This window comes from Lycorma delicatula, chromosome 2, assembly GCF_047948215.1.
Source record: "Lycorma delicatula isolate Av1 chromosome 2, ASM4794821v1, whole genome shotgun sequence".
NCBI lineage: Eukaryota > Metazoa > Arthropoda > Insecta > Hemiptera > Fulgoridae > Lycorma > Lycorma delicatula.
Window position 1 is genome coordinate 107,251,160 of NC_134456.1, and position 24,137 is coordinate 107,275,296.

The following is a 24,137-nucleotide window of genomic DNA, read 5'->3' on the forward strand; positions in this document are numbered from 1 at the left end:
TGTGTCGTCCATCTAATCATAAGACTTCCCAGTTGTGTCTTCATCAATGGGAAAGTCTTACACTAAAGATATCGTCACATTACCTCTTCATTTATTACAAAATCCCCATAATTTTCACTTTCATTGACAATTCAAATTACAGACTGGAATTGTAACTGGCAGGATTGTTTACTTTAAAAGCCTTCATTATTCACTGCTGACATAAGAAAGTAATAAACTAGTCTCCTGACAAATTTACTGAAATGACTTATACCGAATTAATTGGTTGAGGCTATCATGTGTTCATGATCCAGTTGACTTTTCCTCATTTTATTAGCAGTTCATTCTTATTTTTCACATACACCTTAGTAGTTAATCCAGAGAAATGTGTGTAAATAATAATTTTTTTCCGAATTAAAAAGAAAAAATTAAATTGATTTTTACATCTTGTATATTTGGTTGACAGCCCAAGGACTAACAGTTGGATTATGCTTTCATAACTTTCTTTACTAAACCAAGGTAACAATAGAAACTTAGAATCATAGAGAATGGCAGGTTCCTTCCATCTCATAAGTATACATTACTAAGTTATGTTTGGTATGTTACAAATTTAAAAAGTTCACTACAAAAATAAACTGTCATCACTTTCTGATTAAGAAGTCAGCTAGATTTCACGACTGTGGTTTAAATTTACTCAGTTTTTTTTTTATCAAAATGTTTATTTAAGGAAATTTAAGATAAAAATTTGATTTATTTATTCATACCTTCCAGAAATTAAAAATAATCTATTGTTAATTTACAACCTGGTAGTTAGTTTGAAAAGTTTCCTCTTTGATAGGCAATTATTGCAAACAACTGTACAACAGTAAAATATTTTCTACCCAATATAAATGTTACATTACCCGGAAAAAAATGGACCAAAACTGAAAAATACTCTACTATTTAAAAAAAAGATAATAAATCTAAAGCTAGTCATGCATTTACATAAATGAAGAATTATAAACTAAACAATATAGGAATTAATAAAAGTATATATTAATTAAAAAGCAGTACTTAAAAATTAAATAAATTGAAAGGAAATTGTATTGGTAAATAATCAAATTAATAAAACAAATATCATTATTTATGAATTGCTTTAGAAAGAATATCTTTTAATATTTACAAAAGTAAAATCAACAGTTCAAAATTATGTAATATTATTTAAATGTGCTCTAAACCACTTAAACTTCTCACTTTGCTAACCACCACATATTATTCTGTGCCTCTTCTTATTTTGAGTTTAATATGATAAAAATATTTTTCTAAAGAAAAGGACAAGAACATCAGTAATTGAAATATTTCCTGCGTAAACAAAATTTAGATGAAATAAATAATTTTTTTTTGTTTTTTTAGCTAAAAGGTTTTTTCTTTAAAAAAGTATGTAATTAATTTAAATTTCAAAATTTTAATGACACTCACTCCTGTCTTCATTCAGCATTGAATTTTCTTTATAATATTTAATGAAGTAAGTTTTCTAATTATTTCATTAACAATTTTGAAAATAATGTTGGGCAACAGCTGCTCATTGATTTTTTGTCCTGTAAAATAAGACAAATGCTTCTTTATTCTACTTTCAATCTTTTTTTTTCACCAAGTCCCAGTGTTACCAAGAGGCATCTTAGTTGGCTTTTTGTGCAAATCCCACCTTCCCCTGTGAAAAAAACAGTCCCCCACTGTAAAAAAAATACAGTGCGCAGCTGCAGAAAAGAGCTGCTGCCCTACCAGATACAAGGTCCCAGCATAATATCAAATATGGAATCAGGATAGCAGTTGTGTCAGTTCCCATTGCAGTTAATGAAGGAAGAGAGTGAAAACAATCTACCCACAGAGGACTTTGTCAGGTAAGGGTAGTTTACTATATCACTCATGATTCTAAATCAAGATTCTTTTCTTGACATATAGATTTGTACTTATTCTTTCAGTGTTTTTTATTTTTGTCAGGACAGAAGTCAGATTTCTATATTACAGAGGGCACTCAGTATTAAACTTATTCTTTTTTTGTACTGAAAATTATAAATAATAAACTCAATTTTTTAAATTAAATTCATTTTAAGTTTCAGATTTTGTCTAGTGGATACTATTGTTGTTTAACAACTATTTTTTCTTTTATTATGAACCCGTTTTGTTATTCATTGTTTATTTAGTATTGCATTATCCTTTTATTTTACCCTTTTCACAGACTATATATGTTTTTCTTGCAAAGACTTGGACATGTATTATTATCAGTTATCTGTGTAGTATCAACTAACTAAATGAAATTAATCTTAAGGAAACTGCTAAGTAACTAATTCAACAAATTTTAAGGTAGATAAACATTTAAGTTAATGTTATTTAACATTTTAGATTTAGAATAATTCATATCAATAGATAAATTTAATGTAGCAGTTATTAAGAAGGCAACTTTTTTATAAGTATTTGATGTTTACATAAAGAAAAACTTAAGAAGTGGCAAACGAATAATAAGATTTCTAGTTATTTTTATAGGATAGGGTCACCTCTTCCCTTTGATTATAAAGATAAGGATTGTTTAAAAAATAATTATAAAAATTAGACTCATTCAATTTGTAAATAGGAGTTCTGTTTTGGCAAGTAAATCACCCTGCTATTTTTTGTGTTTATATTCATAATACATATATTTATTCAGTTATTGTTTCAGACTACCAACATCGTCACAACTATGACCACTTCCTCCACTACCGCTAGCATCAATACGGATTGTAATGTCAACAGCAACAATAGTAGTAGTAGTAGTAATAGTAGTATTAGTAGTAATTGTGATTCCCAGCACAGAGAAAGGATCGTCTACACATGACCAAACACTAAAATAAACAAATGCCCTGAACTACTAAAGAAACCAACACAATTGATGCATTATTAAAGTAAGTATTTCTGTTGTTATTATTTCTAAATAAGTAAGAACCATACCCAATCTATTGTGCATTAACCACCAGTTACCTTATTAACTTCAGTTAATTTGAAATTCAGGATGGGAGGACCAATAAAAAATAAACTATTTTTTTTTTTTTTTTTAATTTGGTGACATAATTTTAATTTACCTTCAAAATATCAGTGGGTGCTGGAATGTACTCCTGGACTGTTGGTGTTTCTCCCTGAGTGGCTGCTGTTGAATCACTTTCTGCAATTGTATCAGTGGATTTGTGTATAGGGCCTATAGGAAAGTTCTGTAACGTCTTTTCAGAAATAATAACGTGCTTGGTTGTTTGTTTTTTTAAAAAAAGTTATAGTTTGAAAATGGCATTCTTTCATAGTTATTATTGCTTTTTAAAAAACTTTACAAGAGAAAAGGTGCTGAGAAATAGTTCTTGCACATTTCATCAAAACTTAAAAAACAAGCTCCATGAGTTGCTATCACACATATGTCTTATTTATCCAATTAAACTCTTAAATTAAGAACTAATCCTGATGATATCAATGTAATAAAAAGGTAAATTAATTTTAGTTTAACGTGCTTTATATATTGTGCTTTCTTTCCTTCCCATCATATTTAATTTTTTGAGTTCATTATGATTTTGTCTATCAATATTTGCTTATGCATTTTATTTAAATTAATAAAGTAATATTTTTTCTTCTGGGGCTTCATTTTACTTGATATTTTCTTTAAAAGAAAAAAATCTTGTAATATATTAATTGTAATTTGTGTTAATTTTGTTTTCTTTAAAGCGGTGTTTTATTGAATACATTATCTATGTTTTATATGTATATTATATATTTGTATTTCTTCAGTTCAGTTTAAATTTTTTATTTGTTTTTCTCCCATTATTCCTTACTTAGGTTGAACTTTTATTTATGGGCTATCTTAGAGTGACTTCTTACTTTTTATTCTTGCAATGAAGATGATTAATTGATCACTCAAATATTCTACTACCATCAGATAAGATTTGTTGTCCATTGTTTGACCCTACAGGATAAATTCCTAGTAGATGGCACCTTTCCAGCCAGAAAAGATATGATTTTGATGTTAGAAAATTTGTCATGATATTCATGTCTTCTTAGTGTTCCACCTTTTGTAATGATCACACTTAATTTGTGCAGTGTGTACTTATAAAAATATAGCTCATTACTCGATATGATATTTTTTCAAAAAGTTTTTGTAATCTTCTGAATGATTTTAAAATTTGTTGATATCAACAGTTTTCTATTTCTTTCTAGATAACATCCCATGTTCAGTTAAACAGGTAACAAACTTTAAAAATTATCACTTAAATTGTTTTCAACAAACTATTTTCCCTGTTGAAATAGCATATATTTTTTTAAATATGATCGTCATTTGTTATGATTGTCAGTTAACAGATTCTTTAATTTTCCTTGATCAGTATCCTGTTTAATTTCTAACCATTAAAAAACTTATTAATTTAACCTACAGCTCATACAGTCCTCTCCAAATACTTGTCACAACATTTTTTAACTTTATGTTTTCGTTATTTTAAAACAAGATTTAGTGCACACCTTTTTTCAATAGCTTTGATTTCTTTCATCAAGAAAATACCAAAAATATGAAACTGAACTTAATTCAGACTATCATAAAGTATAAAATTTCCATGGCGGAGTGGTAGCGCCTCGGCCTTTCATCTGGAGGTCCAGGTTTGATTCCTAGTAAGGCATGGCATTTTTCATATGCTATAAATTTCCATCTTCATATTCCTACGTACCAGCTTCTTTGTAAGCTTCTGGTGGTAAATTAATTCATCAATAAAAAAAAGAAACAATAGCACTGATGAGGAGTTTGTGTGAGGCAATTGATAAAGGACTCCTCTAAATATTGTCATTAGGCAGGTAATACATGCTAATGCATTATGGAAATTTTTTTAAGTTAATTTTCATTTGTACAGGCCTTGCACATCAACCCAAGTTAATTTATACTTCTGATAATTTCCATGTTTCTCATTTATAGACACACATTCTTCCTCATTTAATTCTAATACTCTTTTATTAATCTTAATTTTAGCTTTTAAATGTAGTTATTAGTCAGATGTTGCATCACATCCTTTATCATTTTGTTTGATCTGTACCCAGTGTGATTCAAGTTGAGTGAATCAAATAATATTGCAGTTATGTAAATAAATGGGCAACATAACATATCTGTGTATGTATGTGTTCTTAGAATAATATATTATGAGTCTGATAATATATTGTATATCATCGGTCAAACGCTCTCTCACTGTAATAAGATATAAAACAACAGATACATTTTATTTCTAAACACATTCACACTATTATTTTTATTATCTCTTAATGTGCATCATTTCTTAGGCTTAAATCGATGACCAATCACGTTGAGTTCCCTAATCTGACTTGAGGTAAAAAAAAATTTAATTTTTAGATATTTCATTCTTTGTAATCATACTCTTATCATTTTTTGTATTTAGATCAGATTTTAGGTTATTGTTTCAAGTGTTAGTAAAATATTTTCATTTCGTCGGTTCATATAATTCTATCAAAAGTCTTTTAATCAAGGCTATAAACAGAAAAAATTCTCTAGCTCAAAGATCTTAACAGTAGTTAAAGTAATACATTATTTTATTCCCCTCTCCTCAGAAGTTGTCTAAAAGTTCTGCAAGTCCCTCTTTTCCTCCTGTATCTCCTTATTCTTGATTCTTTGTTGTAAGTCTAGGTACCTTGTTGTATGTGTTAGACTTGGTTGTTTCAATCTGTAACAACATATTAGAAGCACATTCTTTGTTGTAAGTCTAGGTACCTTGTTGTATGTGTTAGACTTGGTTGTTTCAATCTGTAACAACATATTAGAAGCACATATTTACATCACATTTAGAAGCTGATTGAGTGGCTGCTTTTATATTCAGGCATAGTGAGATGCCAGTATTACAAGTGGGCTCATCTAGTTGACTCTTTCTGTTTTACATATGTTCAACAAATCTTTCTAAAATAAACTGCTGAAACTTCTAAAAAAAAAATTAGGCAATTTCCTCTTTACAAGGGGAGTGGTTTTATGTTTGGATTCTTAATAAATAAAGTCACAATAACGTACAAATTAATTCACAACCTGGTTGTTAGTATAAATATCTTGTTAAAATTAAAGTATTAAAAAAATAAATAGTATACAGTTTTAAAATATACAGTAAATAGATTAACTTGTTCAACTATGATCAGTAAAATATTTTGCCAGCTGAAAATTAACTTATTTCCTTCAGCTTTTACCCTTTGATCAGCTTCAATATTTTGTTCTTCCATTTTATTACTGTCATTACATTGATGTAACTAGTATCTGTAGACAGACCATATAATCTGTTTTACGATTCATCCAAGCCAGTTGTAGTGCTTTAATTTTCCCCTCTACATTTATACCACTTGCATGGTTTGACCTTGAATAGTGGGTTTTGAGATAGATATATTTGTCATCAGTGTGCTTATGAATAATTGTTCTCAAGTGGTACAGTCACTTTGTTCGTGTAATCTTTGTTCGTTTCTCCCATTTTTCTGTCCAACCAGTTCATTACATAATATATTTTCATTTCCCCACTATGATATTTTATAATTGATAGTTTAATTAACTTGATTGATTGGGTGCTAAATATTTGTTTTGAAATGCTAATGGTGCTGGGAAAGCTTAAGTTGACTTAAATGGTTGTGATTTGTATTTTATAAAAAAGAAGAAACTCACAAGATTATTCCATCAGTTTTTAGTAGTAGTAAATTTTCCATTAGTAAAAAGGTAGTTGTCACAGCTTAGTATGTGATGAAAATTACTAAAATTTGAATCTTCAATCATTAAAACGATGCAGGGAGGGTTAAAAGAAAAGAACCTCATGACTTAATTAGGTCACAATTTTTCAGTCTCGGCTAAATTTTATCACAGTATTTCTTTCAAAATGATATTCCACTATTAATTATAATGCCAAAAAAGTCAGTTTTACATTTACATTGAGTAGTTACAATTATCTTTAGAATTCTTTATCGTAGTAATAAATAAATGCATTGTTGTCAAACAGCCCAACAAGACTAGTAAGGACTTATACTTCTGATTAAAATAATATACCAGGATAATTTTTTGGTAAAATATTTCATTTTCCTTACCAATAGGGACATTTTGAAATCAAAACAAATCCATAAAATGCTTTTTTCTTCTTGATTAGGAAGGTTTTTGTGTTATTAAAGACCGTTACCCTTTGTGAAGTGATCAAAACTTAGAATTTTTCACTCATTCATGGTTTTCCACTTGATTGAGGGACCATATTACAAAATCTGTCTAAAAATAAATCAAACTTTTTTCTTTCCCGACTATATTTTGTCTCAAAAAAATATATGCTATAATATTATTAAAGAAAAGTTAGATAAAGGATGCTTGTGTTTTTTAACTTAAAAGCTACTAAAGTTCAAAGTGACCACCATTAACATCAATACCATATGTATGGTAATGGTTTATTACACAGCAACATGCTAACTATACTATTTCTGTAGTTGCCTTGCTATTGTAACATACACAGTGTCTTTTAAAACACCCCAAAGGTAAAGAAGTCCATTGGTGTTAAGTCAACCATTCCTAGAGAAATGTGGAGAATTCGGAAGCACTTCATACTATCCATTTCTCAGGAAAGTTGTTGTCAAGGAATTCCATCATGTCACAATGATGGTGGAGTGCAGCCTTAACTTGTTGAAAGTAGTACACTTCATCAACAAAAAGGCTATGTAGTATAGAAATAATGTTGTTTTGCATTTGTAATGTTCCTAGTGACAGTTCCCTCAAAGAAAGACACCCCAACCATCCATAGCCACACTGTACTGTTAGGGCCAGTAAATTAATTGGTTCTGTTCAATTAAGTGTGGATTTGTGTTACTCCACTATACACTGTTATGCCTATTAATTACACATAAGATTAAAAGTTGCTTCATCTGGCCAAACAACTAATATTTCTTCAAACCCTTCATTTTTTTCACATTTGCCCCAGTACCATTCACAAAACTATACTTCCCATCTGGATCATCTTCATTTATTGCAAGTAGAAGTCACGTGATCTGTGCTTATTAGCTCATAAAATTCTACAAATACTGCCCTTTTTTAATAACAATCTCATGATAACATTTCCTGAGAAATTGTGTAAAGGTATGCATTAGTAAAGCTGCATTTCTATTACTCATAGAGGTTTATCTTTGCCTAGTCCACCCATTTTTTATATTTTCCACTGTTCTATTAGCTTCAGACTTGTCACAAATTCTTGGAATTGTTAGTCTTGATGGTGATGGTGGTGGTGATTTTCCAAATTCCATCACCCAGTGACTTTGATCCTCTTCAGTTTTCTTCATTCTCAGTTTTCCAATAAACAAAAACCACTTATGATGGTAAAAAGACTACTGAATTTCAGCCATGTTTATTATGGAATAAATAACATACAATGTAGCAATTAACAACAATGAAAAACAAATGATTTGAACTATCAGATGATAATGTTTTGTCATTTCTGTTCGTTTTCTATTTGTAACCACTCAAAGAGTGTATACAGTTTGATGTAGAAAGATACTTGTTTAATTTGTTACTTTATTTATTCACATAGAGAGTCTGGTTTCCAAGATCCATTCATTTTGGATTAGCAAAGTTTTTTTTTTTTTTTTTTTATATTGACGTGATATTTATAATTAAATTGTTTTGATTGAATTAAGTAAAGTATTCCATTATGTAATTAATCTTTGTATGTGTGTTTATTTTTATGAAATTATTTATTGTCAGATAAAGTTTTGTTCTCAGGTGTTGGATGTAAATGTATCGCAACCACTGTATCATGTGTAGGGGACCTGCAAGGCCAGATTTAATATTCACGATCCGTCATCTCCCCCTGATGTGACTGATTATTTATTGAAATAATAATTACTAATTAAGATATTTTAAAAAATGAAGTGTTGATGATGCAATGATCATAATTGTTCATACTGACAGCATTTAAGTGTTTGTTGATGATAGTAATAATAATAATTTTATTTGGGATTTTTGAGATTTACGATCAATTAGGTTTAATTAATATATAATTATATATGATGTGTATTATATATATAAACATATATAATATTCATAACTAATTATAATCAGTGAAATGTACAAACACATATTTTCATTCATATACTTTTTGCTACACATCACAACACAGTCCACATGAATATAAACAAGTAAAAAAACTGATTAAAAAGAATAATTTCAAGGAATTTTATATGTAACTGTAACTATTTACTGTTTAGTTGTATAATTGTTATTATTTTTATTATTAGTGATAGTAGTAGTTTTATATACGTATATATACATGAATTCCTTTTCTTTTTTTTTTCTTTTTGTTTGCTACTTTTATGTTAGCGGGTTTCTTCATCATCAGTTGTTGTGTAATCTGGTAAGTATATTATGTTAAAATTTTAGATTGGCTATTAGAATTATGAGACGACTGTCAATTGCACATCATGTATGTATATGCATGTGTGTGTGAATGTGTGATTTGAGAGAGAGCGATTCATGCATGTTTAGTAAATATGTTGTGATACTTCTGTTTAATATTAATTTCTTTTAGAAATATGTATTTGTTTATATATTATTGTAATTTAAAATAATTGTTATGTAGTAGCATAAATAATTGTTGCTGCGGTTGCAACTGTTATTCTCTTGAGTGTTACTTTTAACATCACTTCTGATTATATAAGAAATACCTCTATGAGCTGCGATCTACCTTGAATAGTTACAGTTTATAAGCAGTATTTATAATTTATGTGGTGACATGTACATTCTTATTTTATTACTATATGTACACATTTTTGAACAGAACATCCAGGTATAATTTGTATGACGTGTGTGTGTGTCTTGTGTTTTTTTTTTAGTATGTATGTTCATAAGTTTTGAATATAGAATGTTGTGTAGGTTAAAAATAGATTAATCAGTTTTGTTTTGGCTGATTGGCAATTTTTTAAAGAAATCGGCTCACTTCCTAGGTTTATGTGTTTTATATATACATACATTGAAAAACACTTTTTTTGGTTTCCAAAATGTTGATGTTATATTATGAACTTTATTAAATGTATTAATAGCAAATATGGACAACCAAAAATACTTCTTTTTTTAGTTTATGTATATATTTAAATTAATATTTATAACATTGGTATCTTGGGAATTGGACCTCCCTTGATAGCCATGTGTTGTATAAGAGATTTTGTTCATGAGCTATAATATTACTTTTATTTTTTTTATTATCATCAGTTGGTCAAAACTGAATTTTTCTTCACAAGTTTGGTATGACTTGTGATTTATTATGAAAAATGGAAACGATTATGTGCAGCATACAAGAGTTTATATTTGCTTTGATTTTTGTTTCTATTGCTAATTTTTTTCTTTACATTTGTTTAGTTAATTTTTTGCTTTAAATTCATTTGAAGAAAATGTGGATTGGATTTATTATTAGAATTTGTGATGATTGAAGCAATTATAGTATCAAGGAATTGATATCTTATTTTTGCAGCACGACAAGTAAAATATTTTTGGAATGTCCATTGCTGTACTACAGTTTATTGCTGTACTACAGTAGTTGAGAAAGAAATATTTACAGAATTAACAGATCATAAATTTTATGCTTAAAATTATTATAGGGAATTTTTTTTTACTTAGCTGGATTATGTTTTTTACTCATTATCATCATGCTTTTGGACTTAGAAGCATGAATTCAAGATGTTATTCATTATCTTATATTTTCATTTGTTTAATATTATTACTATTACTTTCCAGACTTATCTATATATTTTAATCATTTTTTCACTATTTTTTTTTTTTTTTTTTATCTCGACTGTTCAGAATGTAATTATACAGTTTTTTTTATCCTTTTTATTGTGTATTCAAGTTTAATATATGTAATTACGAGGTTAGGGTGAAAAGTTCTGGGTCTGGATAAGAAAACAACATTTTTCTGGGTACATTTTGATTTATTTTTCAACATAGACACCATAAGGTTTACACATTTAGCCCAATGGTCTACAAAAATGCTTATGCCAATTTGGTACGTTGATTTATCCAACTCCTAAAGGTAACCATCTACAGCAGCAATATCTTCATTATTGGTCAAAAATCTCTTTCCTCCAAACCATTTTTTTTTTTAGGTTAGGAAACAAGTGATAGTCATTGGGAGCCAGATCAAACTAATATGGAGGATGTTGGAGCAATTCAAACCATAATTCAATGATTTTTGCCATTGCAATCAGTATGAGTTGGAGCTCACACTGATTTGATGGAAAATCACTTTTTTGCCAAGTGCAGTTGTTTTTCCTTAATTTCATCATTGAGTTGCTGCCATAAGATTGCATTATATTCACCATTTATTTTTTCACCTTGTTGAAGATAATCAATGAAAATATTCCATGTACAACCCAAAAAAACAGTTGCTATAACTTTTTTTTCGTTTTCACTTTGAGCAGGTTCACTTGACTTGAGCAGTCTTGCTGTTTTGTCTCAGGAATGTAATGATAACCCAACTCTTAACAGTCACAGAACTACATAAAAATTCCTCTGGATTGTGCCAAAATGTTTTTTCGGCACTGTTTTCGGTTGGGTGAGCAAACATAGCACTAGTCCATAGCGTGTTCTTGACCAAACGTTCTTGCAAAATATTGTGCATGTGTTCTGTTGACACGCCTACAGACTGCTAACTTTTTCACTGTCGCTCATTAATCTGCCAAAACAATTTTATGCACTCTTTCTATCATTTCTGGCATAGTCACTTCAGAAGTCCACTGCGTGATTTATCACTAGTGCATGTTTAATCTATTTTAAATTCTGAGACCAGCGTGTACCTATTGTATTTAATGGAGAAGAGTCTCCCTGTGTCATATCAAACTTTTTTTAATTTTCTTTGCACTTTAGCCTTTCAGGAAAGAATACTTAATTACTGCATGATCATACATATTTTTCCATTTTGTAAAAAAACACCCTAATTCCCCATTTTGACGGACTGTAAATATTACAATAAGTGATGCAGGGACTTGAAACGTATAGTAAACAAACAAAGAATGGAATCAGGCAACACCATATAGAAATGAAGCATACTAATGCCATGTGAGACCCAAAACTTTTCACCACACCATCATAATATTTTCAGCAACAAACTATTTTTAACTTTGATACAGACATTGATGAGCATCAGTTAAATGCATTAAAACCCATCAAGCAATATTATTTCAGCCTCTTAATTTATATTTCAGCTTGATTATTGAGCTAGGAATTAATTAAGACTTGATGGACATATTAAATGTAATGTAATATTTCCTGAACGGAACAGATTTCTGCATTCTATCTTGACTAGATTACAATATCCAGGATTTTTAGACTGAGGTGAAAGTGTCCTGTTACGATGCAAGCTATTACACAATAATCCAACATATACGATACTGCAGGAATATCTGAATACTGAAAACAATGGATGGATATTTTAATTGGTGTTAAGAATATTAAAAATTAACAAGTAATTAAAGAAAGAATGTAGGCAGGTTGATAATTAAAAATGAGGATTTTATTTAAGAAACTGATGATAAAAAGGTTTGCTTTATGTTGAAAATTTTCTGCTATGAAACTTTTTCTTTATTCAGAAATTCTTTAAAGAGTTAGTTTTAAAAGATTTCTAAAATTTTATTATTACATGCATAAAATTTCATTTGTCTTTAATTTTTTTATAAAAATTAAAATATTTTGTGCAGATTTTTCGTAGCAGCAAATATTCTTCAGTTATTATATCCTATTCTTCACAATGTTTAAATGTAAAATCTCATTACAGCATATTATATATGTATGTTTCTGTGGCACTAGTTCTACATTAGTTTGTTATAAGTTCTGAAAATTTCTAGAAATCTATATCAAGTTTTTAATTAGTAAATATAGTATTTTCATTTTTTGTAAGTCAGGGCCATGTTTCTACTATACATTTATGACCCCAGGCTGCTCCTTGAAGGTTACTATCCATATCTAGGTCCGCTTCTAGTTTTTACCATATAGGTTCAATTCGTGCGACCTTGATAACCATTATTTTGATTTTCAGGAAGCAGCATACATCATGGCTAAATAATTTCAATGATTTAGGGTGAATGCTGAGATATTCTTCAGGATAAAAAAATAAAAATGAAAATCGTAGGATTTGTTATATCTCATAGGATATGTTTTGACACTATGTCACAACATATCCTATGATGTCATGTGAGTTCTGATAGTGGGACTCATATGACATTAGCATTATAGCAACAATACACCAGAGTTGGGAGACTAATGAACTACCAGACTAAACTGGAAAAAAAATTGTTTGAATCAAGTTAATAAAAGAAGTATAAGGCTTAATGTGATAATTAGTCTCTACTCTCTTTTAGTAATAATAATACATTAATATGAAGGCTTAGTTACATGAAGATATGTTACAAATTGTGAAATGAACAAACATTTCTATTTTCCTTCTTTTTTTCTTATAACTCAAGGTGAAATAATTTTTATATTTGTATGGGTTTTTAAATTGCCACGTAGGACTAAAATGAGTAATGTTTAGAAAATTCAAAGGAAAAAAACATTTTGAAAAACACAGTTATATGTACTTAAAATATGATATGTATATAATAAAATAGATCAAATTTCTTATACGAGTGTAACATTTGTGTTATATATTATTCATATTTTGTTTATAACTAACATATTTGCTGATTATGTTCCAAAATAGAGACGGCAGTCGCTGAACGGTGCATGGTTTTTTTTTATTTTTATTTTTTTTTATAGAAAATATCTGTATTTTATTAATGTGATCAGTGACTATAGAAAGGTTCAGAATTTTTTTTGTAAATTTATGATGGAGAGATCTTTGTTAAAAGGTTTTAGTTTCTGTTAAATTCATTACCAGCAGCTTTTTCTAGAATGTGTTAAGATAAGATGGTAAGCCCTGAGACCAAGGTTTTCTGGGTCTTCTGTTAGGTCTTACAAATACAAATAAAAATATATGTATATAATATTGTTAGTTTTGGCACTTACTAATGAGCAGTATGCATTATATTTATGTTGAGTGTACTAATAACAACTTAATCTTGTCTCAGTATGTACTTATATTGATGTTTAATATATCATAATTATAATCCAAATGTACTTCATGCATTTTAATAATTGATGTCTGCTCGTAATTCTTCCTTATACTCCTTCAGTACTGTTAATAAATTGATGCTGTTCTATAATCTTAAATGAAGTATTATTTTTAAATTATCGTGATATCAATTTGAGACTATTAATATATTTGTACTAGTAACATGCCAAAAGAAAAAATGTCTATTAAAGAAATTCATTCCTATAACCTTTACTTTCACCTATGCAGATGATTATTTCTCTTTTGGAATAAATTATACAAATTTATAATTTTTCAGTATTTATCATATACCTATCTGTACAATAATAAGACAATCCTTAGACCATCACATTTCAGAATTTGCATATTCTTTGGTTTCGGTTACCCAGCAGTCTACTGCTAATGGATAATATTAGATTTTTTAAGTTTCAAATAATTAAACATTCGTAAGATCAGAGAATTGTGCGAGTATACAGCCAACTCTAAATAATCTACAAGGCGATAGTTTCTTTGCAGCTAATGTATTTGTTAAAAAATATGTACACTGTTTTTTTAAAAGTAATTATTAAATCAAAAAAGTTAAGAGTTTATCAATGTGTTTGCAGGTAGGAAAAAAATTTGTTGAAGATTTGACAATTTGTTATGGGTATTCAAGCTGAACTGATATTGACGTAAATATCGTTTTGCTGTACAATTAAAATTAATATTACTGCTTATTATAAAGCATTTTTTTGGGTAATTAAAAAAAACAAAATTTCTTCAATTTTACAACCTCTCCTAACAGAACTTTGCATCTTTATGACTCAATGGTTCAGCAACACATGGGATTTCTCAATTAGCTTCCTAGAAATTGAATTTTGTAAAGTGAGGTAAAGTTCAAACCATTGTGCTTTTACTCTGAATAAATATGGTTTAAATATTATAATAATGTATACTTAAAATATTGTCTTTAAAGAGTTTCATCTAAAAAATCACTTATAAAAAAAATTGAGTTTAAAAACTATTCTTTTTATGGGTTGCAATTTATCTGAAGATAATCTCTATGAATTAAAAATATATAAAAAGAACTCCATTTTCCTAGTAGTATTTTTTCAATTACCAAACCATGTCATTCACAACTTCATTATAGATTTTTTTTTTTTTTTTTAATTACTATTCTAAGTATATTTAAGGACAGAGTATTTGTCATTTAAATATTTTTGAAGAGATTGCTATTTCAGCCCTCCTTAAAGATTAGAATTTTTTTTTTCATTTAAAACAAAATGTTGTACCATAATAAGGTAATTACAGTGCATACAAAGTTTTATAGTTGTAGTTTACAAAGGATAGCAAAAGGAGTTTTGATGGAAAGAAGAATATTCACTAATATTGCTGGCAATCTTAATCCTCTTGTCAGAAAATACCATAGTCCTTCATGTAAGCATAGAATACTAAATTATTTATTTTTAATTTAATTTTTAAATTGAGTAAATCTTTATAAGTATGACAAAATAAACACAAAAACAAATAAGACAATAAAAAATATTAATTCAAATACTTTTCTTGACTCTCCAGTACTCTTATACAGATTAGTAGTGTTTAATTTAAAACTTACGAATTTCTTATCAAATTTTCTATCTTGGATTGTTTTAAGATGGTCTTTAGTGACTTATCACATATTATATTACTATAAAAATATATGGAGTAGTTAGGACCACAATTATAAACGGTAAGACAACACAGGATTATGTGTTTGTATTATGCAAATACAAGATAGATTCTTAACTGTACAATTGTTTCTATATTTATCAATGTGAAGTGACTGTACTGTTTCTGATAAATAACAAATATCCCCCAACAGCTTCAATCTAAATGCTTCTTTCCTTCAAACCCTGTATTCTACCTACTGTTATCTGAAATTGTGAATTATAGCTGCACTGTAATAGCATAGTTAAATCACATGGTCGACTACAAAAAACTTATTAATTTTATGCAAGTTGAAATAGCACTTTTGTTTTCAGTATGACCAATAATTTCTTACTGATACTATTAAAAAGAAAACGTTTAAAAAAAATTAAACAATAGATAAAACCATTCCTTAAACATACTTAAATTATTTTTTATAATTTAATAAAACTGGGGATTATTAAAATTGCACATGATAAACAGATAAAAAAAAGGTTTTCATGAATAATTTTTACTAATTCCTGCAGTTTTTGCATACATTGCTTATTAGATGGCATTTATATCTTAAAATGTACATTTAATTGTTGGATTATGGGAATGTGTGTGATTTTATATGTATATATATTGTGAGCCTGAACGCCCTCAACCTTAATCTTTTCCAAATTGAAGTATGTTGAAAAATATGTTATATAATTAATAAAGATTCAAGTTTCAAAAGTCGGAAGAATGAAATTACCTCATTATTCTTCCTCAGAATCTGTAATGGCGTAGCATAGTTATCAGCTGTTTTGGGCAACTCCATCATATAGTCAGGATACAGTGAAGCAAGACTGGACCATAAATGATGTACTCGGGTCTTGTGGTCCCTGTATTTTCTTTTGAAAAAGAACTGCGAGATGCCCATGCAAGTGGTGCTTACAATTTCTTACTGAGGAACGTTTGAACGTACTTCTCACCACATACGCTCAATTGTCTGTGTATGAGCTCTCATATCCGAATGTATGAAATTACATTTGTGATTCATCGCTAAATGTTGGTAGCCCTCATGTTGCAAACAATTATATGTCTACCAGCAATCGCTAACAATTATTGTACCGGGAAGAATACTTTTGTATGATAGGCAATAAGGTGACCTGTGTGATAGCTGGTGTAGCTAGCTCTACGAGGTATTATATTGTTAAAAGTAAAAATTTGTTAAAATTGATTTGGGGAAAAAAGATCTGAAACAGTAATTTGGATTTACAGGGTGTACAAAAAAAGAATATCGGTTACCCCTACTGAAATCCAATTGTTTACATATATAAAAATAAAATCACCTATTCGTATAACTTATTGTATATAATTTTTATTTTTAACATTAATCAGACAAGGTTAGCAAGCATAGGTTATGTTTGATTAGATTATGTTGATTCTGTGTAATGACGTATCTCGCACTATATCAATATAACCTACACTCACTAACTTTGTCTAATTAACGTTAAATATACCAATTATATACATGTTTTACCTATTTAGGTGGCCAGCAGACAGTTTCATTGTATCCTGACTATATGATAGTTCCCATCATATAAAATTAAATCCTATCAGGGGTAGGAACGAGGGGGGGGTGTGACGACCAGAATCGTCACAAGGTGGGTGTCTTCCCCTATTGGGGTTGGGATGACTATATGATGGAGTTATCCAAAACAGCTGATAACAATGCTACTGCCATTACAGTTTCGGAGGAAAAATACTAAGGTAATTTAAGTCTTCCAACTTTTGAAACTTGTATTTTTATTAATTATATAACATATTTTTCAACACACTTAAATTTAAAAAGGTTGAGTATGTTCAGGCTCACAATTACCAAGTATTCTGATTTACATCACTTATATGAGCAAAATGAGTATCACTGAAATGTATGGTATCTCCCACACCATTTTTTAGTGTGATTGTGAAGTAGTGATTTTACTCTCCCTTAATTTATGAGCAGTAATAATTTAATGAAAAAGTTGAAAGAATACTGTCTGTGCATTTCTTTCTGGAATCTTGCATTTGTTTAAAACTAGCTTGTATATGCGACGTTGCTCAGGGTCAGAATTTGTTCATAGATATCCATTTCTTTTTTACAAAAATTGTCACTCGCTTTGCTCAACAAACATAAATCTTTGCATTCCTTCTTGTTGAGTTTAGTCCTTCAAACCTAGCCTGTTTACAGTTTGATCTTGGCAAATTTATTATTTTTTTTTTTAACTCGTCAAAGCATTTTTAGCTATGTTCTAGAAACTACAAATTTTCAAAATGTAATAATGTTGGAATATATTGCCAAATGTTCCAGAATTTTAACTTTGTATAATTTATAAAGTTCTTACCTGTTAACCGTCCTACAGTGGTTGCAGTAGGGATGTCTAATACCCACAGTATTTTTGCTATTAGTAAGTAATTGTCCCAAGTTTTGTTGAAATCAGTCTTGTGGTTTTGGAGGAAATGTGGAATATATGTACATAATATGACTTATTTAAAAATTAAGATGAACTTTTACAAATAGATAAGACAGTTTACATAATTTAAAAAAATATATATCAAAGTAGATGCTGATGGAAGATTAAGCTGTTATAGAAAATATAAACTAGAATTTTTCAATCTGTGTTGAAGTTTGAACTTTTATGAAATTCTAAAAAAGATTACAAAGCCATTAAAGTAATACTACACACATAATAATAAAAAGAAAAGTGCTGTTAACTATTTAAATACCTATGTTGGGTATCTGAAAGATTTTTTTTTTATCAGTTCTTGGTGCGTTAACCAGTCTGAATATATTTTAAAGAAGTCGATTGGTATTATTCACTCGTTAGATTAATTCCCACTTAATTAATTATCTTAATCTTCTTAAATATCTTCTATTATATAAATCTTAAATGAATTTTTAATCTTCATGGCATTTAGCAGTTGAACTTTGTTTTTTTATTATGATGTCATCAGCTTTTATTATTTTGCAAACCTTATCATATGATTTTTTCTGCCACAGATCAAATTTAATATTTTTACAATTAGTCTCCTGTGTGAGAGCATGACTTATATCAATAACGATTTTTATTAATAACTGTTATTGTTTATAGCAGTTAAATTTTGCATACCCCTTCTAATTTTTATCAGACTTAAGGTTTTTCATATAACATAAACAGACTTGAACATATTGATGTGATCAGAACATGTAATATGTGTAGGTAACAAAGATTTATTTCTGTTACCTTTAGAAAACACTAACATATTAAATAAGGGTTTTTTATGATACAAGGGGGTCACACAGAAAGTAGTACTCTGATTTAAGATATGCATTAAAAAATCTTTAATAAAAGTTATATTTTACTTCTATAACTTTAAGTAACTTAAATTACTTTTCCTTGTAATTATCTGGAATATTTAGGCACATATAATATTAACAAGTTTTTTACGCTTGATGTAGTTGTCGTCTAATATCATTCCATTCAGAAATGAAGTAACTTGACGCATTCAGCTCTTCATCACTTGCAAAGTATAAATGTTACAAGTTCTTGTGAAAATGTAGAAATCTATAGTAGCTGAGTCTGGGCTATAGCATGAATGGTTAAATCTTCCCTTTTATAAAGCTAGAGGAACATTTTGTGTTGTTTGTGGCAGGGCATTGTAACAAAGGATCACATCTGTGGAAAACTTTAGCCTTTCTGGATCAGAATTATGTATCCCTCTTGTCAGCATAAAATGCATAGAAAAGGATGAAAGGAGACAATAAAGCTTTGTGTTCATGAATAAATGTTTGGAATCCATCTGCTACTAATAATTGTTCAACCAAGATAAATGGTGACAATTTTGTGGATTCAATGTTATAAACATGAGATTTTTCAAAGATGTCAAATGTGCGACTGATTTTGCTAGAAGTACTCAACATAACTCAGAAATTGAACTATAATGAGATCTGTATACCCACGTTGTTCATCATGGTTTCTGCATCCTACATTTAATTTTTGACATTTTGGTTATATATAAACTTCTTTATATGTCAATGAAACTCGCATTTTTGCATTTAAAAACTGAACAACAGATCTCGTCACTCTCCTTAGAATTTTCAACTTTATTTTTAATTTTATAATTGGCAGAGAAATGTCTCAAAAATTTCTTATAAAAAAATTAATGCTAAACATAAACTACAAGTTGCTGACCTTGAATTGACCATGATCATTGACCTATGGAGTAACAAGCCACTAAAGAGTACTACTTTCCATATGACCCTAATACTGTAAATTGTGTTTTTTTTTTTTTTTATTGTGTGAAAGTATATGTTTTTGTTTATTGAATAGCATTGATGTAGTATAATTGATTGAAATTGTATTACTATATTTTTTTTTTAATTCACTTTTTAAGTTCTTGAATTTTTTCCAATAATTTTTGTTAGTAATTAAATAATTTAGATGAGAGATGGGCTTTAGTTTTTTTCTAATTTTGTTTTCAGATACTTGAGTTAATTTATATTTGTATTTGTAAGTATACAGACTTATATGAAATACACAGTTTTACTGTACAATACAGAAGAGACAGATTTCCTTTGTAAATTGTTATTGTGGTTATTGTACTTGTAAGATTTATGTATGTTATTGATAAAATAAAGTACTGATATTCCCTTACTTTTGTACGTGTTTGTTTTTTATTATTAAAATTTCCTTAAGCCATAAAAATTTATTTTTACCATATTACATTAAAATATAGCTCAAAGTACTACATTGCTAAGGCAGCTAACAAATCAGTACATAATTTTATCTATTTTTTTTTTTTTTTAATGTATAAACTGTATTGTTGTATTAGTTTTAAAAACATACTACAAAGAAGGTAGATTTGTTTTAAAATGAAAACTTATTATCCTCATACTGAAAGGTTTTTCAGTGGTATATTTTAGATTTAATGCTTCGAATGTGAATACCCACAAATGGGACTCAACACATTAACAATGAAACTTTCAATTTCAATCATCATTTTTGAATAAATGATTTACAGTGCACTTGCAGATAGAGTAGATGCTATATGACTATCTAGCAGACTCTGCTGCTGAAAGCGATTAAATTATGTCTTTGCAGACATCACTTGTATGAGAAATTTTGGGACAAAATAAACATCACATTTAACCACTTTAAGATAGATTAATACAGTCATGTTATATAACATTATATTACTCATATAATAGTAAAAGCTTAAAGACATGTTATACTGATCTTTAAGTGTTTCAATTTTGATGTGTATTAATGCAACAATTGAACAATACATCTTCACACACTACAAGTTTTACCCTGTGGGGAAAGAAATATTCCAGAAAAGAAGTTTAACTTATATATGGGTACTGTTTAATGTTTTTTTGCTTTTAAACTTATATTTGAATTTCATCATAATTAATGATTTCACAGTTATTAATCATCAGTTAGTTCTTTCTAACTCATTGAAATAGTAAAGTGGTTAACGTGCATATCGAATAAAGCTGGACTGGCCTCTTAATACAGAAATGCATATTCAGAGGTGTACTTGTCAAGAAGTGAAGAAAAGGATAAAACATACTTATTTGAAAAAGTTTTTAGTTCTTTGTCAAACATTATAAAAAGCTAACAGTAATATCAATGAACTTTCCCAGAGTTTAGTTGGGGTAACGCTTAAAATTAATCTTACAACATGGTCAGGCAGTCAACTTATGATGAAGTTCTTGATACCCTTTTGCAGGATGGGTAGAGGAAGGATATTCCCCTCTTTTAATTCAAAATAGCATCTTCCAACTTGGCTGAATTTCTGTTTAGACAAAATTTAAAGTTTTTCAAGTAGTTTATTGTATATCTACAGACAGCAGTCTTGTAGTGAGTGTTCCAGTCAATGTTTTTAATTTTTATTGTTTTGTTACATATACATGCAGTATTATCTAATGTTTATAATAATATAGAAAACAATTTGTATGAGTTAATTGTTTACTGATTATAACTTGTATTTTATTTTTATATAAGATTTATTAACCTAAAAATCTCTATGAGCATGTGGTAGTAGGGGTCATATGAAGGATTAACAATTTTATTTAAAATATATTTCCCTAAATGAGAATAAACTTAAAAAAAAAGAAAAGTAAAACTGAGTTGCAACAAAAAAGATCATATAGACACTTTGTCAATTCTTTTAATTTGATAACAACTTCTAAAAGTTCAAATATTAAAAAGAAAGATAAAATTGATGAAATGCTTCTTCATTTTTCTGTTGCTTTCTCTTAAGCTATGTGAAAGCTGGATTCCTTGTAGATAACAGGTAAAGGTGCTCTTTAAAGTTCATGACCTACTGTTTGCACATTCTAAATAAAATATAAAGTAACATGTAATAAATCTCTTGCATATCTATAACACAATTTAATTGGTATATATATAACATTGATGGTTGTTTTAGTTTGATGACTTATTATGTCCTGATATGAGGATTTCATTGTAGCAGTGATTTTAATTTTTTTTTATTGGAAGATAGAGAATATTTTAATTACTTATGAAGTTACTGTCTACTTTGCACATTAAGTTTTTTCATGTTTTTTATTATAGGGTATTATTCTTAAATTTATAGTGAATATCCATACGGTTCTTAAGAAAGAACTACTCACCGAGAGTAATCCTGAAAAGACATCTCATAAGATACTAAAAGCCCCTAAAGATAAATATAATTTGGAGGTTGAGTCAGCTCTTAACCTTCCCACCCAAAGATAATTTAAATCATTATGATGAAATTTTTATTAGATGTATAATATAACTTTTTTTGCTAAATTCAAAAACCAAATTATAATCTTTCCATCAACCACAGTTCTTGTGTGATAACATTTTGTAAATATTGTTAATGTGGAATCTACACATTTTTTACAGACAACTTAAAAGAAAATTTTTAACAGATTGGGTATGAACATAACATCATGAAGACGACAGCTTATATATTCATAATGATTTATTGTATATTTTGACATATCAGCATAGCCAGCTTTCTGAGCTGTAAATTAACTCACCAGTATTGTTTAAAAATTCACTGTCTACTGTGATTTCATTATGTTTTGGCATTTTCAGTTACTATATCAAGTATGTTGTGTTGGTGAATAAATATGCCAAGGAAGTGCGTAAATAATGCAGATAACATGTTACATGTGTGGGATTTAATATTTTAACAATGATAAAGTTTGACTAGTTTAAAAGCCAAGAAGAGTTTCAAGATGTATATTCTAAAGAAAATAGTTGTTGTGTATTGTAATAATGTTTGTGCTAATATGGGTGCACTTCAAAATTAACATAACCCTACAGAATAGATTGTTCATTAATTCTTCAAAAACTAGTTTTAAGGTTGTCCTTTTGTACAATGACAATAAGTTTCCTTCTATGTCATTAGCTTATGCAACTAAATTGAAAGAATCATATGAAAATGCTGTCAGAAAAAATTCAGTACCATTGGGGGACTATAGTTATTTAAAAATTATTGTATTTGGAGCACAGATACACTAAATTTTATTGCTCTGTGGAAATTTGACACCAGTGATTAGACAAATCATTAGATCAGGAAAGAATGGCAAAAGTATGAAACACTTAGGTCTAGACAAAAAACATGTTATACATCCTTTGCAAGCTAAATTTGGAATAATTCTTCTATCTGCACAACATATAAACTAGTTATACAAGAAAAATTGAATGGTGTTAATATTAAGGAAGTAATTTTAGTGCATTCCCAATTAAGGACTTTGATTAGAGATAAACTATTCAAAAAACTGTTACGAGAAATCAAAAAGTTAGCATGGAAGTCATTTAAATTTACAGAAGTTTTAGGAAATAAATACCAAACTACTGTGAGGGTATGGTCCAGGTGGGTGAATTATTTCATTCACATAAACATGTAAGGGGGGGGGGGGGTGATGTCCCTAAAAATTAATTTCTTGGTCACACCTGAATTTTTTCTGAGCAATCTTTGTGCCATTATTGATGAGCACAGGAAACATATCCGCCAGCAAATGTCAATTGTGGAAAGCAGAGTGCAAGAATGATGGATGCTAAAGAAGGATTTTCCAGATGCCGGACACTAAAGGAAAACAACTATCACATTTTATGTCAGTTGAATAGTGCTCTGCAAGCATGTAAATTCTTTCATATTTTACTTGTCTATCACAAAAAAAAGGTAGGTGATGGAGAAAATCTATTAACATGTTTGAATTAAGTGTAAAAAGTTCTATCAGGATCATTTACTTGTTCCTTGTTTCATTTATTTTCCTCAAAAAGTTTAATCTAAAGAATAACGGGAAATGTTTCTGACGCAATGAACAGAACCCGACAAATTATATTATCGCTGGGAAAATTCACAACGAATAAATCGGTTATATTAACGTGT

General features: G+C 28.7%; 1 protein-coding gene across 8 annotated transcripts in view; it reads left to right on the forward strand.

Annotated features, from left to right (window-relative positions):
- Positions 1-20,398, forward strand: part of hrg (poly(A) polymerase hiiragi) — a 109,049-nt gene extending 88,651 nt beyond the window's left edge. For 2 of the 8 annotated variants that reach the window (XM_075355940.1, XM_075355942.1), the window contains exons 14-15: positions 2,663-2,897; positions 8,738-20,398. In XM_075355940.1, coding sequence (XP_075212055.1) covers positions 2,663-2,830 — 168 coding nt within the window. In that variant the 3' untranslated portion in view covers positions 2,831-2,897; positions 8,738-20,398. Of the gene's footprint in view, positions 1-2,662; positions 2,898-8,725 lie in introns of those variants that run through there. The other 6 variants (XM_075355941.1, XM_075355943.1, XM_075355944.1 and 3 more) reach the window with 6 other exon arrangements.
- The last annotated feature ends 3,739 nt before the right edge of the window (positions 20,399-24,137 follow it).